The sequence below is a fragment of the Salmo trutta genome, chromosome 23 (assembly GCF_901001165.1).
Source record: "Salmo trutta chromosome 23, fSalTru1.1, whole genome shotgun sequence".
Taxonomy (NCBI): Eukaryota; Metazoa; Chordata; class Actinopteri; order Salmoniformes; family Salmonidae; genus Salmo; species Salmo trutta.
In genome coordinates this window covers 12,350,195-12,367,938 of record NC_042979.1, presented here as the reverse complement: position 1 = coordinate 12,367,938, position 17,744 = coordinate 12,350,195, and the positions used below count along the sequence as shown (strand labels likewise).

Sequence of the window (17,744 nt, the reverse complement as noted above, 5' to 3'; positions counted from 1 at the left end):
ACGGGGTATGGTAGTAGGTGCCAGGCGTACCGGTTTGTGTCAAGAACTGCAATGCTGCTGGGTTTTTCATGCTAAACAGTTTCCCGTGTGTACCAAGAATGGTCCACCACCCAAAGGACATCCAGTCAATTTGACACAACTGTGGGAAGCATAGGAATCAACATGGGCCAGCATCCCTGTGGAACGCTTTCGACAGCTTGTAGAGTTCATGTCCCAACGAATTGAGGCTGTTCTGAGGGCAAAAGGGGGTGGCAAAAGGGGGTGTAACTCAATATTAGGAAGGTGTTCATAATGTTTGGTATACTCAGTGTATGTTGTCATTTAGTAATCTGCTCATATGAAACAATCAGATTACAGGTATTCAGACTTCATGAAAGAGAACATTAGCGTGGAATTTTACATCAATATCAATTATTTGGTAAAAGGCAATCATATCAGGCTGCATCAGTCCTAAAAAAATATACCGTCTGTCTATCAACAAACGACACATCTTCCACCTTGGAAGACAGACTCCCATCTCTTCCTCCACCCTGGTTCTGTCTCATTTGGACAAGGTCATCATCAGGAGACCGTACATGATGAGAGCAGATTGCGATGTTCCACTATGCCAGAGATCTGTATATAATGACGAGATGCTCATGTCTCCACCCTAACAATGGGAGTCGTTGTCCCAAAGGCGGGAAGGTAGGCGGTCTGCTTACCGCTGTATTCCCGTGTGGACAGATTTTGACAGGAGTGGACCCTCTCGCTTCGCCTCTTCCTCTCTGACTATGCTGACTGGCATGCTGTGAGTGAGAGATGACTTGACTGACCTCTCACTGACCTCTCAGACAGTTCCTTGTATCAGCATCGTGGGTTTCATGGCCTAACAAGCAAACCCTTGATAGCGCAATATAAACCCAAATATAATCGTTTCAAACTAAATATGCAAATTGTAAATAATTGCAGAATAAAAAGTAACAAATAATAATTGTAAAACAATATAATAATACACAACATGAATGATAACAGCTAATATTAATAATGACAGTCTTACACTGTAAAAGGTTACAGTTTTCAATGTTTTGTTTATGTACAGGTTGCGCTATTGTCTTTGTATCAGTGACTGTACAGTAGGTGTCATTACTAAGAGAATCCACTAGGCAGCACTATGGCACAATGAAAACAAAGGACTGTGCAACGAAAGCAGGGGAAAAGAACACACTGGAAAACTCAATATTAGGCTGCATAAAATACAAAAGGAGAGATATTTGTGTATAAATGGATGTGTTATTAAATACAGACCTATATAGTCACTGAAACAAGTTCTTTCATCAGAAATATTGATGAGTCATTCAACATTAATGTCGTTTACAGGGGTTACCATGGGGAGCCATGGGGGCAGGTGGAGTGGGAGGGCCTTCCCCGCCCCACCCCTTCCTTCCCATGGTCCTATGCTCTGAGCCAGTATGTCACCACATCCACTATATGGACAGCACTATCAAGCGTTTCCTAGGAAACTGTATCACGGTAAAGGAAACTGTACCAGGGAGAGAACAAACAGAGCTGACTAACTTTCTCTTTCCTTTGTCAAAATGTTATTTCCAATATACTGTAAGTGGAGCATGGCAATGATAAGTATGTACGTGTGTGTGTGTGGCACTATGTCTGTGTGTTCCCTGATTGAAAAAATGTCGCCTCTGCCTGTCCTGCATGTCAGCTAACAGATTGCCGCTCTTACGCTCTCTCCTTCTCTCCCTGACTCATCTCTCACTCCTCCCTGGAATTTCCTGTTCTTTGATGGACAGGTGTCAGTGGTCCGTTGCCATGGGCACGAGGTTCTCATGGCGACCCATCTCCTCCAGCACGGCAGCTAGGCGGCTAAGGTTCCCGTCGGGGAAGTGTTGTGCCTCCCACAGGTCTAAAATCACCCCAGTAGGACTGGACTTAGTGGCAAAGTAGTTCAGATACCTGATGTGGGGAGGGGGGAGAGAGAGAGAGAGAGAGAGAGAGAGAGAGCGAAAGAGTGAAAGAGAGAAAAGAGATGCCCAAGCTTCAGTAACACTGGACAGTACCACCCACACACACACACACACACACACACACACACACACACACACACACACACACACACACACACACACACACACACACACACACACACACACACACACACACACACACACACACACACACACACACACACACACACACACACACACACAGATCATCCAGTCCCATCACTACCTGTCCAGGTTGAGTTTGTGTGCCAGCATCCTCCAGTCGTTGCCTCTAGTCTGTGGAGCGTCCAGGCTGCCACAGAGCTTCTGTCTGATGGAGAGGGGGATGCGGAAGGCATTGGGCCCCACCAAGGTGGTGATGTTACTGGCTGGGTCTAGCAGAGACGTGTCGATGCTCTGGGTGTCCTGGAGATGCAAGAGAGAGAGACTGATGTCAGTTCAACTATTTGAATTGACTGAAATTATTCTTTGGGAGCTGATTGTTGGAGTTAGGGTTCCAAGTTTAGTTCTCATTCGAATTGGTGCATGTCTTCATAAAATTGTCTAGCCAGCTGCTAGCATCTAGTCAGATAGAAAGCCCCAGACAGAAAGCCCCAGACAGACAGAGACGAGTGTCTACAGTACTAAGGCCAGGGCCAGGGCAAGTTACACAAAGCATTCTATCCAATGTTCCCTGTCCCATCTCTGCTCCAATATTCTCCTACTCCACCATTCTCTTTGTGATTATTCCCTTAGATCTGTGCTCTGTATGGAGCTATGAAATATAAAACCAGTAATGCTTGTAACTCTCATAACAGACAAGCTCTCAACGAGAGGGCTGTCTGTGCAGCAGGCTCAAGGCTCACTGTCTGAGTAAATTAGTTCACTGACAGAAGGCTAAACTCAATACCCAGGAGGGACAAAGACATGGAAAAAGACAGGGATGTACGATATAACAGCAGCCTCAATTCAAGTTAGCAGTAAGTCCGACTAAATCAAGTTAGTCTGATTTGTCTGAGGATGTATGCATGGTTCAGCATGTAAATGTTTATTAGTACACTATACGTATGTACTCCAGCTGGACACTCTAATATCTCCTTACCTCTGAGAGGGTGGTGTCCAGCTGGAAGATCTGTCCTTCCCCCTCCACCTGTCGGACACACAGTTTACAGACCAGGTCTACGGTGCTGGGACAGAACCTCTCCAGGGTGAAGGTACAGTGGAGGTTCCTCTGGGACCCAGACCACACCTGCTGGAACGACAACTCCTGGGGAGAGAGGGGGTGGGGGTTAATACTGGCACCAAGGGTGCGTGTGTGTCTTTACATTCCGTGTTTGCTGTGCGTACCTGGTACTTGGCTAGTAGCTTGCTCTTCCACAGTGTGTGTGGGACGTCGTGGATGGACAGTCGCAGGTTGTGGGTGCTGTCCTTGAAGTTGAGGGTCTTTGGTTCGTCCAGCAGTTTCCCTCCCATCTGCTTCTCCATCTGTAGGACCTCCTATAATAACACAGAGACACACGGGGTTAAGGCATGAGACAACCACTCTATCCACGCTGTTTGAAGCAGAGAATTATGGGATATAATCCATCTAGAAACATTCACAACCTTTGACATTCACTTCTACATTCAACATGATCATTCCCAATTCTCATTACCCCGCATCCCAAACTAAATAACCAGGTCCTATTCTCCTCCCAGAAGTAATAATGAGACCTTATCTTTCTACAGTGTAGGTGGATAGAGGTATTCTAATGTGTTGTGATGGGGAGGACATATCTGTGAGGCACGGCATCATTTCTCTGGGAGCAGCTTGATGATGGAGATTATATTTAAATGCATGTGCTCATCTCCCCTTATAATGCATCTGCTGGCTACTCCTATACACACACACACCCTCCCCACACCCCACACCCCACACACACACGCCCTCCCTCCACCACACACACACACAGACACACACACACGCCCTCCCCCCACCACACATTCATACACACACACACACACACACACACACACACACACACACACACACACACACACACACCATCACCCTGCCACACACACACATGCAGACAGCCCCCCCCCCCCCACACACACACACACAGTTGTTCTTACTTTGAGTGAGTCCTGTGTGTCGTCCAGGCAGTAGACTCTAATGTGGTACTCCAGAGCAGGGCAAGTGACAGGACCGAAGATGGCCAACTTGAGCCGCTTGGTGGTGGCCGCGCTGCAGGACTGGCCCACCAGGCAGTAGGTCCCTAGGGTCTCTGTCAGGATGTGACACGCCTCCTCATCCATCTGGATGTAACAGGGAGTGGTGAAGTTCTCCTCTCCTACCACCACTACCTCCTAGATAGAGAGAGAGAGAGAGAGAGAGAGAGAGAGAGAGAGAGAGAGAGAGAGAGAGAGAGAGTGGGAGGGAGGGTGAGTGTGAGAGTGTGTGTGGTTAAGGTATCCATGTAAATGTATACATGTGCCTGCCTAGTCCCTACATACGTCTAAATGTTTAATATCTAACAACAGACCACCATGTACGAGGTTATAGCATAATGGCCCTCTCCTAGTTCCCCCCCAGTGACAACGCTGGATCATGTGAGAGCATATTCCTGTTTCATTGTTGGTGTCTGGGTCTAACTGGGTCAAGAGGCATGCTGAGTTCTGTAATCCTGACGCTCCTATGAGCAGCACACTGCCTGGCATCCATTCAACCCATTATGTGAGACAGACAGCGAGAAGAGGAATGACACCATCATAGTGTGTGTGTGACCGTGTGTGTGTGTGACTGTGTGTGTGAGACTGTGTGTGTGTAAGAGAGTTTTTTTATTTGGAGCCAGGGCATTTAACAGCAGTATTATAGCTGGTCATTAGGCTCTTTAACTGATCCTGGGGGACAGTATGAGTGTTCCTCACTAGGGGGATGATTACAATACAGTGGAAAACTGGGCTAAGGCCTCGCACACACGTGCTGAAATTCTCTTTGTGAGGAGAGACTTACACATGTTACTCATTACACTCTGCACACACACACACACACACACACACACACACACACACACACACACACACACACACACACACACACACACACACACACACACACACACACACACACACACACACACACACACACACACACACACACACACACACACACACACACACACACACACACACACACAAGCAAGCAAGCACCCATTTACCCAGCTCACTGTGCTGGACACATCACTGAGACGTCTGATTATTCACATTGTACGACGGTAATATAAGAGCCAGTCGCTGAATCTCTCTCCCTATGTCTGTCTAACTGCCTCTCTCTATGGGGAGAATAGAAGGGAGAGCTACCATTCTGACAGCGCATGTCATAGCAAAAGCAATATATCGCCAGTCCTCCAGTATGTGTGTGGTTGGCCTCAGCTCAGCTGATATAAAGCAGCCAGGCATCACCTACGGATATTACCATCCACGTGGCTGACAGGCTGAGATATAATCAATAGTTATTTCTCTGTTAAAATGCTTTCATGCCGCAATCTTGGTTTATTGGCTGCCCAGAGGCAATCCGTCATAGTCACACGCTACGTAGCCCACATTAAACACTGTATGTATATTACAGATGACTTCCTCATCAAATGTTCATACCTCCTACAGTAGTAACATCAACATCATGGAGATTCTCATGTCTATTATCCACGGTGTCTTTTTTTGATTTTCTTTTGCGGAGCTGGAAAAGAGAGTCCAAGACACATCGAATAAAGCTTCTCTCTGAAGGCCTAGAACAATCTGTAGGCTTCAGTTGATAATCATCAGATTTCACTGTGCTGATGCAATATGGCGTCACTACGTTGATATGGGCAGTGCCGGCTCTGTAACATGGTGATGAATGTGTTGAGACCGACAGGACATGCACGCACATCTTCTGTTGGTGATGCAGTAGAACAAACAGCTGAAAAACGGCTCCACTGCCTCAAACCAGTCTCTTCGTTACCACATCAAACCCTCATCTTCCTCTGAGTCGCTCCCACACTGACTGCAGATGGGTTAGGCAGTCAAAAATATACACGAGTCTAGTTTCTCCTTCCAACAAACTTTTACACAACTCTGAACTAGTCTAAAACCCAATGTTGCATCTAGAATTCTACACTCTTAGAAAAAAAAGTTGCTATCTAGAACCTGAAAGGGATCTTTGGCTGTTCCCATAGGAGAACCCTTTGAAGAACCCTTTTTGGTTTCAGGTAGAACACTTTTGGTTCCAGGTAGAAGAACCCGTCTGTGTTCCATGTAGAACCCTTTCCACAGAGGGTTCTACATGGAACCCAAAAGGGTTCTACCTAGGGCTGTGGCGGTCTCGACATTTTGTCAGCTCGTTATTGTCATGCAAAAGACTGCCGGTCTCACCATAATTGACTGCTGAATAAGATAAACATGTTAAGCATCTCCCGGCCTCCAGGCCACATACAAGCCGCTGATGCGCACCTTAGGAACATCTACATTTACAATGGTCTAATAAATCAATTGAATATACACCATCACAATAAATCCTATTTTAGGCGAGTCTAAAGAAACATTATGATATGAAGAAAATGCATTTCAGAATAACAACGTATGAGTTGGCCTACTGTACGTTATCTGGCCATGCACCATTTAGCAGACAAGATATGCCATTATTTTATAGGATTTTATAATAAGAAAAATGTAATTGAATTTTGCTGAATAAAATAGAAAGGACATTTTTCCCATTCGGCGCGAGAGTGCGCATATGAAGTGGCTATGTTGTGTGTAAAAGTGATAATTTGAAACAGGTCCTATATGCTAGATTTAGAGCTATTGGCAACTTTAGTCGTGAATGGTAGCCTACAAACCATAGAATGCCTTAGAAATCAAAAGATACACTGCAGGACCATAAGTATGTGGACACCTGCTTCCTGCTTGTCAAACATCTCTTTCCAAAATCATGGGCATTAATATGGAGTTAGTCCCACTTTGCTGCTATAACAGCCTCTGCTCTGATGTGACGGCTTTCCACTAGATGTTGGAACATTGCTGCAGGGACTTGCTTCCAGTCAGCCACAAGAGCGTTAGTGAGGTTGGGCACTGATGTTGGGCGATACCTGGCTGCCTGGCATCGCCCAATGCCTGGCACTGATGCCTGGCTTGCAGTCGGCATGCCAATTCCTCCCAAAGGTGTTTGATGGGGTTGAGGTCAGGGCTCTGTGTAGGCCAGTCAAGTTCTTCCACACCGATCTCAACAAACCATTTCTGTATGGACCTCACTTTGTGCACAGGGCCATTGTAATGCTGCAATAGGAAAGGTCCTTCCCCAAACTATTGTCACAAAGTTGGAAGCACAGAATTGTCTACAATGCCATTGTATGCTGTAGTATTAAGATGTTCCTTCACTGGAACTAAGGGGACTAGCCCGAACCATGAAAAACAGCCCCAGACCATTATTCCTCCTCCACCAAAATGTACAGTTGGAACTATGCATTCTGGCAGGTAGAGTTCTCCTGGCATCCACCAAACCCAGATTCGTCCGTCGGACTGCCAGATGGTAAAGCGTGATTCATCACTCCAGAAAGCGCGTTTCCACTGCTCCAGAGTCCAATGGCGGCGAGCAATGCGCATAGTGATCTTAGGCTTGTGTGAGGCTGCTCGGCCATGGAAACCCATTTCATGATGCTCCCGACGAACAGTTCTTGTGCTGACGTTGCATCCAGAGGCAGTTTGGAACTCGGTAAAGAGTGTTGCAACCAAAGACAGACGATTTTTACGTGCTACGCGCTACAGCACTCAGCAGTCCCATTTTGTGAGCTTGTGTGGCCTACCACTTCGTGGCTGAGCCGTTGTTGCTCCTAGACATTTCCACTTCATAATAACAACACTTACAGTTGACAGGGTCAGCTCTAGCAGGGCAGATATTTGACGAACTGACTTGGAATGGTGGAATCCTATGACAGTACCATGTTGAAAGTCACTAAGCTCTTCAGTGAGGCCATTCAACTGACAATGTTTGTCCATGGAAATTGCATGGCTATGTGTTACATTTTATACTCCTGTCAGCAACGGGTGTGGCTGAAATAGCCGAATCCACTAATTTGAAGGGGTGTCCTCATACTTTTGTATATATAGTGTAAATGAGCTGCATTATGCGACTATTGGCTATTGATGGTTTGAGGAAGTTGCAAAAAAAGCTTGTGCTCTGTTCCTTGCCTCAGGCTGCACACGATCTTCTCTCATCAAGTGATCATACTGTATTTTCACCCATCAGACTATTCTCAATTGAATATGTAACATTTGTTTCAATTTAGAATGGCCCATTATCAAATGAGCAGGAATAGGGGCAAGAGAAAAAATACATGTAATCCATATGAGAACACTGGTTAGTTTCACTCATGTCGGGTAGGCTACTCCGGGTAGGCTACTCCGGGTAGGCTACTGACGGTTCAGCCAAAACTCTGTATGCAGACCTCCGACCCTGTTCCTGCCCAGTGCTTCATTTGGGAAACCAAGTGAAATCTGTTCGGGGAAATCGATAGTAATATGTTTTCACAATGAAACAATGAAATAGCTAAATATTTCATTAAACTGTTGACGGCCCCCCTGTCTGCGAGTTGGATAAAGGAATGAAGGAGAGATGGGAGGAGATGGAAATTCACGGTGGTGAGATATTCTATAGCTAAAGGTAATGTGTCAGCCTATTAATTAGGAAAATACAAAAAATGCCCTATTGCTACGGTATCCAATAGAAAGTAGTAGTAAGCTAACTCAATATTTGTTTAATTTAGGCTAGACCAATTATGTACCAAAGATAACTTTAATCAGTGTTTTCTCATGTTTTTCTGCCATGTGTAATATGTAGTAGGCTATTTATTGCATAATGGCACAATCATTACTTTAATTCTGGGTTTTTTTGGGGCTTGGGCTCATATAATCCTATGCATATGCATAAGCTCTAATATGCATATGGGTGTTTTGAATTACAAAGCGCTGTCCATTTCGGTGTGTTAGGCTTTGAAACCACATCCACAACGACAATGTGTTCCACTCACTTTCAACCTGTTGTTGAACTTCTCTCTTCAAATTGATAAATCGCAGAGAGGTGAGTTTTAAAAGCATATACTGTTTTGATGATAAGTGTTTGATGTGATTTTCAATTGCATTTGCATTGATGTCAGAGTGGTTAGAGGGACAATAGAGCCCTGAGTACCAGTTGGCTACTACTAACACATGTCCAGAATGCATAAGAGGAAATTACCGTGACTTAATGGTCACGTAGAATTTTACTGAGGTCATGACTCATGACTGCCGGTGGGGTGGTATTATGGTCACCGCAACAGCCCTAGTTCTACCTGGAACCAAAAAGGGTTCACTTAAAGGGACAGCCGAAGAACCCTTTTAGAACCCTTTTTTTCCCTAAGTGCAGGAATCGAGGAAATAATACAGGAATCTAGATTCTCACAGTAGTAGCGTTCTACACAACCTTTAACTGCAAGAAACCCCACTGCTTTGTTAAGACTTATGTAGGAATGTAAGGATCTAGGAAATAATACAGGAAACTAGATTCTCACAGTAGTAGCGTTCTACACAACCTTTAACTGCAAGAAACCCCACTGCTTTGTTAAGACTTATGTAGGAATGTAAGGATCTAGGAAATAATACAGGAAACTAGATTATCACAGTAGTAGCGTTCTACACAACCTTTAACTGCAAGAAACCCCACTGCTTTGTTAAGACTTATGTAGGAATGTAAGGATCTAGGAAATAATACAGGAAACTAGATTATCACAGTAGTAGCGTTCTACACAACCTTTAACTGCAAGAAACCCCACTGCTTTGTTAAGACTTATGTAGGAATGTAAGGATCTAGGAAATAATACAGGAAACCATCCACTGGGAACAGAAATCAATTCTACGTCTATTCCACGTAGGTTCAATGTAATTTCATTGAAATGATGTGGAAACAACGTTGATTCGACCGGTGAGTTCCCAGTGGGTGGTGTTCTCTTTCCAACACACGTCTACACAACCCTTAACTAGTCTACACCCCAGTGCTTCCTGTAGGACTACATCTTGGTGAAACTCCGAAAGACCTTGAGTAGTAGAGTAGGGCTCTATCAGCTCTGATAAGATGACAGAAGGTCAGAGGCTGTTGCTAAGCAGCTGAAGAATAATAGGGCCTGGCCAGGCCTGTGTATGAGGGGATGGAAGTGTGTCAGTTGACAGGCCAGTGATGACCAGGCCCTAGAGGCTCTGTTCTGACAGCTAGATGAAATGGAACCATTTCAATGTTTTACACCGCCACTCAAATACTTCCCTTCACATGGCAATGCTACATTGGCCCAGTCTATCTGACAAAATTATAACTAGATGCTTTCCAGACAAATTTTAAAAGAGAATTGATAGGTTATTTATTTTGCATAATAACTACCAACAATTGTATTACATTTTACATATAAGAGTAAAAGAGAAATTCTGGACCGAAGCTAAGGAGAAAGAAGGAACCCTACAACTGCAGCACGGCTCAACTGCCAGGGAAAGAATGAGTGTGTGGGAGTGTTGTGAGGAGAGTGTATTATTGAACTGAGAAAGTGTGAGTTTGTGTGTTTATTAGGGTTGAATGGCGGGGACCCGGTTACCGAGATTTACCGGGATTTACAGCCAAAAAACACTCCCTTTTCCCAGGATAAATAACGGTGAAAAAAACAGTAAATTCTAATAATATATTTATATGAACAGCATGGCGTGAAATGGAACTGTTAAATTATATGCGATATCTAAATCTGGCTTCTCAACGGCCTCTGCATCAACGAATAGGGTTGTGAGAGATAGCCCATCTCGGTATAGAGTGCAATTCACAATGCAGGCAGACCTATCATTTCATCATGGTAACTTTTTTTCTTGTGACAGGTTGGCCTACATTTGCTGCAGCATAAGGGGGTACATCGCTAACCAAACAAGATGTCACTGCTTGACCAATTTGACTTTAGATTCTGACGTTCGTCCACATTTCTCCAAACGTAGAATTGGGGCCTCACGGCTTGTTAAGTTTAGGCATTCATTTCGAATGGTTAGTTACGAGTTAAAGGTTTGGGATAGGTTTACTGGGATTGAACATGCAACCCCCAGCGTCATAGCTCGCAGCATATGCCCATCTGCTACACCACCTGAGCAAAACGCCAAGCCTACTTGATGGTAATGGCACTCACCGTTACCCCTAGTGGTAAGTTTTGATGGCATCTCCTCGACGTCCTTTGTACCTGGACCGACGTCGGATTTCGAAGTAGATCTTGAGCAACCTGGCTGGCTAACCAGCTTTAAGGAAGTGTTTCTGGTGCGGAGGCGTTTGCGTAGGCTGCATCCGCCTCCTCCTGCTACTGCTAATTAAACCATTGTGTGTGTGTGTGTGTGTGTGTGTTAAAAACAAAGGGCTGTGAGGCTAGGAATGGGGCTATGTTCACAGAGATGCCCACGGCAACACAACTCATTATCATCACTGCTTTTAATGATGGGACACACTCACACAAGAGCGGAAAAGACAGAGAGCCTGGGGGGAGAAATGCCAGCATGCTATTCCCTATAACTGTTCTTACACAATCCTCTGTCTCTAATTGAGCTGCGTGTGCAGAGATACATTCGTTTATCCCATTCTCTAATCCCTTTATTCCCACTGTCATCCTACCTCATGACATTGACCTTAGGCATTTTTCCAGTACCATCTTCCACCTCCACACACTTCGTCAGGTACCCATTGCATGTCAGAGAACATATCATGCCACTCACCTCCCACTGGGCCTGCTGTGATTGGGTCTTGAGCTGAATCAGCCAATCCTCGGCTGATCCACAGTCGGCCTCAGCACAGTGGTGCATGGTGATGATGACTGGGCGTGTCAGGAGAGCCCCTGGGGGGCCACAGCTCACCACTGGGCTTAGCACTGTCTGGCAGTCATCGACTGGGGGCCTGAGGGAACGCACGCAAACACGCGCAAACACACACACACACACACACACACACACACACACACACACACACACACACACACACACACACACACACACACACACACACACACACACACACACACACACACACACACACAGGTTAGTGTTGTGACAGTATGGGTAGTGTGTGTAGGAGATGTGTGTCTGGTGTAAACAGCACAGCCAGAGGGAAGAGAAGAGATTGCAGTTACCTCATGCTGTCCTTCCTGTGGACGGTCACGTACATCTCATACACTCTCCCCTGAGGGACGGCTCCCGCTGGGACTAGCAGACTCACCCCTGTGGAGACAACACACACCACGGTCACACACACACTGTAGTCACAGACTCTGTGGTCTAACCAGCCCAGCACTGCCCTCCAGACATCTCCCTGTCATGCTCTGTCATTCTGTGTTCAGTGTTTATCCCCTGCCCAGCCCTGGGGCCTCAAGCAGACAGACAGAGAGACACATTGGGAGAGACATCATGAGGCCAAACCACCAACAGTCATATCACTGCCCCTTCCCACTGTCTCTTACTGTAGTGTAAATACTGCCACACACTGCACCCATTATATGGCAGAATAAGACAAGATCAATGGGTTCTCTAGTCTCATCCCAATGCTGAACTGTATGGCTATGAGGCAGTGATTTAAATTCTCTCCATCTGTGTCTGATTTGATTTGATGTCCTGCTTGCTCTGTTTTTCAGGGAGGTTTCCCCCCTCTCTCTGTCTCCAGGGTTTGTCAGACATCGCATTGATTTCCCATGTCCTTGTAGTGAACCTTTCAAAGGGTGGCAGTCAGCATCTAGCAGGGAAATCACACAGCACTACACAGATACTGTATCAGGCGGATAGGCTACTGTATGAGAAGTAACAGAGAGGGGGGGGAGAGAGAGAGGGAGAGAGAGAGGGGGGGAGAGAGAGAGAGAGAGAGAGAGAGAGAGAGAGAGAGAGAAGAGAGGGGGGGGGGGGGGGGGGGGGGGGGGGGGGGGGGGGGGGGGGGGGGGGGGGGGGGGGGGGGGGGGGGGGGAGGGGGGGGGGGGGAGAGGGGGGGTAGGGGGGGGGGGGGGGGAGGGGAGAGAGAGAGGGGGGGGGGGGGGGGGAGAGAGAGAAGAGAGAGGGAAGGAGAGAGAGGGAGGAGGAGCGGGAGAGAGGGGGGGAGAGAAGAGAGGGACTGAGAGAGAGAGAGGAGAGGGGAGAGAGCGAGAGGGAGAGAGAGAGAGAGCGAGATAGATGGAAAGGGAGAGATGGAAGGGAGAGAGAGAGAAGAGAGGACGAGAGAGAAGAGACCAGAGAGGCGAAGAGGGGAGAAGAGAGAGACAGGGAGAGAGAGAGATGGAAAGGAGAGAGAAGAAGAGAGGAAATGGAGGAGAGAGAGAGAGAGAGAGAGAGAGAGAGACAGAGAGAGAGAGAGAGAGAGAGAAAGGGAGAGAGGGAGTGAGGGAGAGAGAGAGCACTCCTGCATTCACTTAGAGAAATGCTTCAAAGAGGAAAAAAAGGATATTAGTTGAAATGCTAAATACAGTATGCCTACTCTCCTACTGCCACACAGTATTTCATTACCCAGGAATGAAAACATATCCTACGACAGATGTATTCTTCTCTCTGCCTGTGTAACATGATGAGGTGGCTGAACAGGAACATCAGCCAGAGACGGTTTTCCAGAGGAACAACTCCAGAAACCCTAGAAGTTGTTATCCTTTAATGTTTCCGCCTGTTTTTCCCAGCTGTCATCATGCATCTGTGGTGCATTAAAAACAACCCACATGTGTGCGACGTGGGAACACCACAGATCATGTAAGCAGTATTACAGGCCTAAACAGAGCAGGACTGTACCAACCTTGTGCTCTGTGCTCTGAGCAGCCAGGCACCCAGCTACTCTTACAACCCTGTCACGCACTGTGTGGAACCCATGCTCTGATTGACCGCCGAGAGCTTTGAGCACTCTTTCAGAGTCAAATCTCTCTTTCCCTCTCTCCCTCCCCTCCCCTTCCCTTCTTTCTCTCTCTCCCTCCCCTTCTCCTCTCGTTCCCCCCTCCTCCTCTCGCTCCCCCCTCCCCCTCTCTCTCCAGAGAGTCATGCTTCAGTGTGGCGTTAGTCCCCATTGCAGGCCATGTGTAGAGGATAAGGATGATCCCTGGTGAATAAGAGGGGAAGCGGTGTCAGGATCACAGCATCATCTCCTGTTCATAATGAAATAATGGAAAGCTAGAGCTCCCTTGGATGGAGCGTAGCGTGGGAAGGGGGATGGAAGGAAGGCATGGAATGGGGGGATGATGTGAGAATGATCTCTGTGTCAATCCAGCCTCCACAGAGGCTCTTAATCCTGTTATTACACTGTGCTAAGTCACTTTAAGGAGGCAGCCCATAATAACAGTCACCACGAGGAGACCCTGTCAGCTACTAACTAAGGCCTGCTCTAGAACTGTACCAGGGGGAGAACTGATAAAGCACCTCAAACCAATGTCATTGTGAGTGTATGAAAGCACCAAATCTCCAATCTAGTCTAGACAAAGTCCAAAGTGGTCTGGTAATTGCTTTTGGCTAGGGCCAGTTGGATCTGCAGGGACGTTTTCTTATAAATAACTTAACAGCCTTACCGGAATACTTATTCAGTTTAAAGTTAATTGTATTCATGTTGAAAAGGATTTCTTAGTTTGACTTAATCCCACTGTTTGACAACAATTGACTTCTGAGAGGTTAGAGATAGTCTGCCTTCACAATTCCATCTGGCTAAATGTATGACCCTGTACTGTGCTCAGTGGCGACCCGTCATTCAGGGCAGGTGGGGCAGTTTGGACACACCTACTGATTCAAGGGTTTTTCTTTATTTATACTATTTTCTACATTGTAGAATAATAGTGAAGGCATCAAAACTATGAAATAGCACATAAAATGACGTCAAATCACGTTATATCTACAGCAGCTTTGATTGGACTGATCATGTCAACATCATACATCAACATCAACATCTTAGCTAGCAGTCATCATCATGAATCAAGTCAACGATCTACTGGCAAATCCTTTTCAGTCCTTGTCAAATGAAGAGAAATTATGAAGCGAAATTATAGATGCTCATCGGCCATTGGACATAAACATTACACAACAAGTTGGGAATCGCAAATTCAACTATGAGCGGTTTGGAATGAATCCGTGGCTAATTGCAAGCATTGCAAAGCAATCACTAGTCTGCTATTCAGTGGAGTGGATGTGTGGTCCAAGTCTGGGTTTTAAGGGTATCTTTTCCAAGCTTAAAAGGATAAACATTGAATTTTGTCCAAGCTGTCAATCCAGCATGACTTCTGCCACTTTCAAATCAACTGGAAACTCGGAACTGGGAAATCTCAGAGTTCAAGAGAACTGGGAACATGGGAAAAAAACGAGCTCCGACTGGGAAAGTACATTTTGAACGGTAATCCAACTCGGAATTCCAAGTCGGGAACTTGGGCCTCTTTCTAGAGCTCCGACCTGAAGATCACTAACGTCATGATTCGACCTTATTTTTTTCCGACTTCCCAGTTGTTTTGAAAGTGCCATAAATCCAGAGAATGACAGACTTTGATGACAAAAATTTGCCAATGAAGGACCGCTGCGCCACCTTCCTGTTCAAGTGAGCACAGCACAACAAGGTCCAAAAATATACTGTATGCTGCTGTATAAATGATGTAATATGCTAATATACTGTAGCTAAGAAAGTAATACTAAGTTTATGTTGTGTCCCTTATCCCCTAATAATTTCGCCTACTCTTCTGACTTGGTGGTGCACATGTAGCCTATTAATAAATGGATCACTAGTCACTTTAAATAATGCCATTTTAATAATGTTTACATATCTTACATTACTCATATCACATGTATACACTGTATTTTATACCATCTACTGCACCTTGCCAATGCCGCTCACTCATCGATATACTTATATGTACATATTCTCATTCACCCCTTTAGATTTGTGTGTATTAGGTAGTTGTTGGGGAATTGTTAGATTACTTGTTAGATATTACTGCACTGTCGGAACTAGAAGCACAAGCATTTTGCTACACTCACATTAACATCTGCTAACCATGTGTATGTGACCAATAAAAATGGATTTAATTTGATTTTATAGCCTGTTTTAGAGAAATGTCAGTATCGAATATTGAAAGAGCTTTCATTGTCTGCTTATATGCCCCCTTTATTCATCCCTCGTTTCTGACTTAGTGTACAGGGAGAATACTGTAATAACGGTCCGTGTTCTGAATTCTGTCCCTGTACATTTCAAAAGTGCTGAACAAATAGTTATATTGACTACATCCATCCTAGCTCGCTCATTAATGCCATAGTTTGTACATCTCAATTGTCAGTAGAAACCACATTTGTTTAGGCAAGTCAGCCATAACAGCCATGTTTTTTAAAAAGGGAATAAATGAGGTTGAATGAACTGTTTCGCTGCCAGACAAGGCTCCGCTGATAGCCAGGTGTAGCAGTGGTAAGGTGTTGGGACTGCTGTTGGGGCAACTTTATGTAGGCCCTAACAGTTTGTGGGCACAGTTTGTCACTGTTATAGTCCAATTAATATATTGTTTAGTGTTGTGTTGTGTAGGGGCTTTGCTGGCATGCATAAAACATATATTTTTTTAATGTAGCACTGACTGTGCCAAATTAAGAAAAACATTGTTTTCGTCACTTTATTCAAACACATAAAAAATACTATACACCAACCCACTTTGAGACTGTACCACGTTCCTCCTCCACAGACAGACCCATAAAGACCCATACCTGAGTTGGGGACGATGAGGTGCCCCCCTAGAGAGTTGAAGGAGCCCAGGGCGGTACAGGAGGGGTCCCTGGTACCGGTACGGAGCAGAGTCTGGGTTTGGGTCCTCCTCCCCATGGTGTCCCCATCCAGCAGGCAGTGGGGCAGCTTGGGGGACAGCTTAGAGGAGAAGTCAGACAGGTCCTCGGAGGGGGTGACCAGACCAGAGGAGTTGTAGACCTTGATCTTCAGGTTGGGCAGGGGGTCCAGGAGGGGGGAGTTGGTCATGGGGATCTTGTCGGCCACGTCGTGGAGGGCGTAGACGGGTCCACGGTACATGGCTGCCGCAGAGGTCAGGTCAGGGGGTGCTGTCAGAATGTCAGCTGGGGACAGGAGAGGACAACGGTGATGTCAGTGGTAAGACTATGGTGTAAGGAGAGGTGCAGTCAGACCAACACACCATCAGGACCAGTCAGTATTGACCTGTTAAAGGCCCCATGCAGCTGTTTTTATATCAATATAAAATATTTTCATGTGTAACAATGACCTTAATGGATTTCCATTGACAAAAAATTGCTTTTTAGCAAAACACTTTCTCAAGCAAGACTTTTGCTGGGCTGTCTGGGAGTGGTCTGAGTGGGGAGGGGAAAACTGAAAATGTTCTGTTATTGGCAGAGAGGTTTGGAACTCTCTTTGTTATTGGTCTATTAACCAATTTACTGCCTGGTGATGTCAAGCCAAAACTCTCGCCCATGCAAACATGCTGATTAGAAGATCCTGTGTAGATTGTACAGGAAATAGCACATTTTTTCACACTTTTACAGTGTTAGTTGTATCAGCTGTTGTTCAACATGATATGAAACAGGAAAAACAGATTTTTGACGGTACTGGGCTTTTAAGAGGCTTTGGGTAACATTTATTTTTAGCTTTCGGTTACATTTTTTTGTGGGGTTACACGGCTGGTTTCAGCTCTCTCCTGCTTAAACTCTACTAAACTGTGTTGAGTTATGTGTTTACTTGACAGCTCTACACATAAACCGTGTGAAGAGTCCTGT

At 45.6% G+C, this 17,744-nt stretch overlaps 1 protein-coding gene across 3 annotated transcripts in view; it reads right to left on the bottom strand.

Annotated features, from left to right (window-relative positions):
- Positions 1-1,047: 1,047 nt before the first annotated feature.
- Positions 1,048-17,744, bottom strand: part of unc5cb (unc-5 netrin receptor Cb) — a 175,141-nt gene continuing 158,444 nt past the window's right edge. For all 3 annotated transcript variants that reach the window (XM_029708988.1, XM_029708989.1, XM_029708990.1), the window contains 8 exons: positions 16,713-17,072; positions 12,164-12,251; positions 11,754-11,931; positions 4,095-4,328; positions 3,327-3,476; positions 3,082-3,246; positions 2,227-2,405; positions 1,048-1,950 (listed from right to left, as the gene is read on the bottom strand). In XM_029708988.1, the coding sequence (XP_029564848.1) occupies positions 1,791-1,950; positions 2,227-2,405; positions 3,082-3,246; positions 3,327-3,476; positions 4,095-4,328; positions 11,754-11,931; positions 12,164-12,251; positions 16,713-17,072 (1,514 nt within the window). In that variant the 3' untranslated portion in view covers positions 1,048-1,790. The remainder of the gene's footprint in view (positions 1,951-2,226; positions 2,406-3,081; positions 3,247-3,326; positions 3,477-4,094; positions 4,329-11,753; positions 11,932-12,163; positions 12,252-16,712; positions 17,073-17,744) is intronic.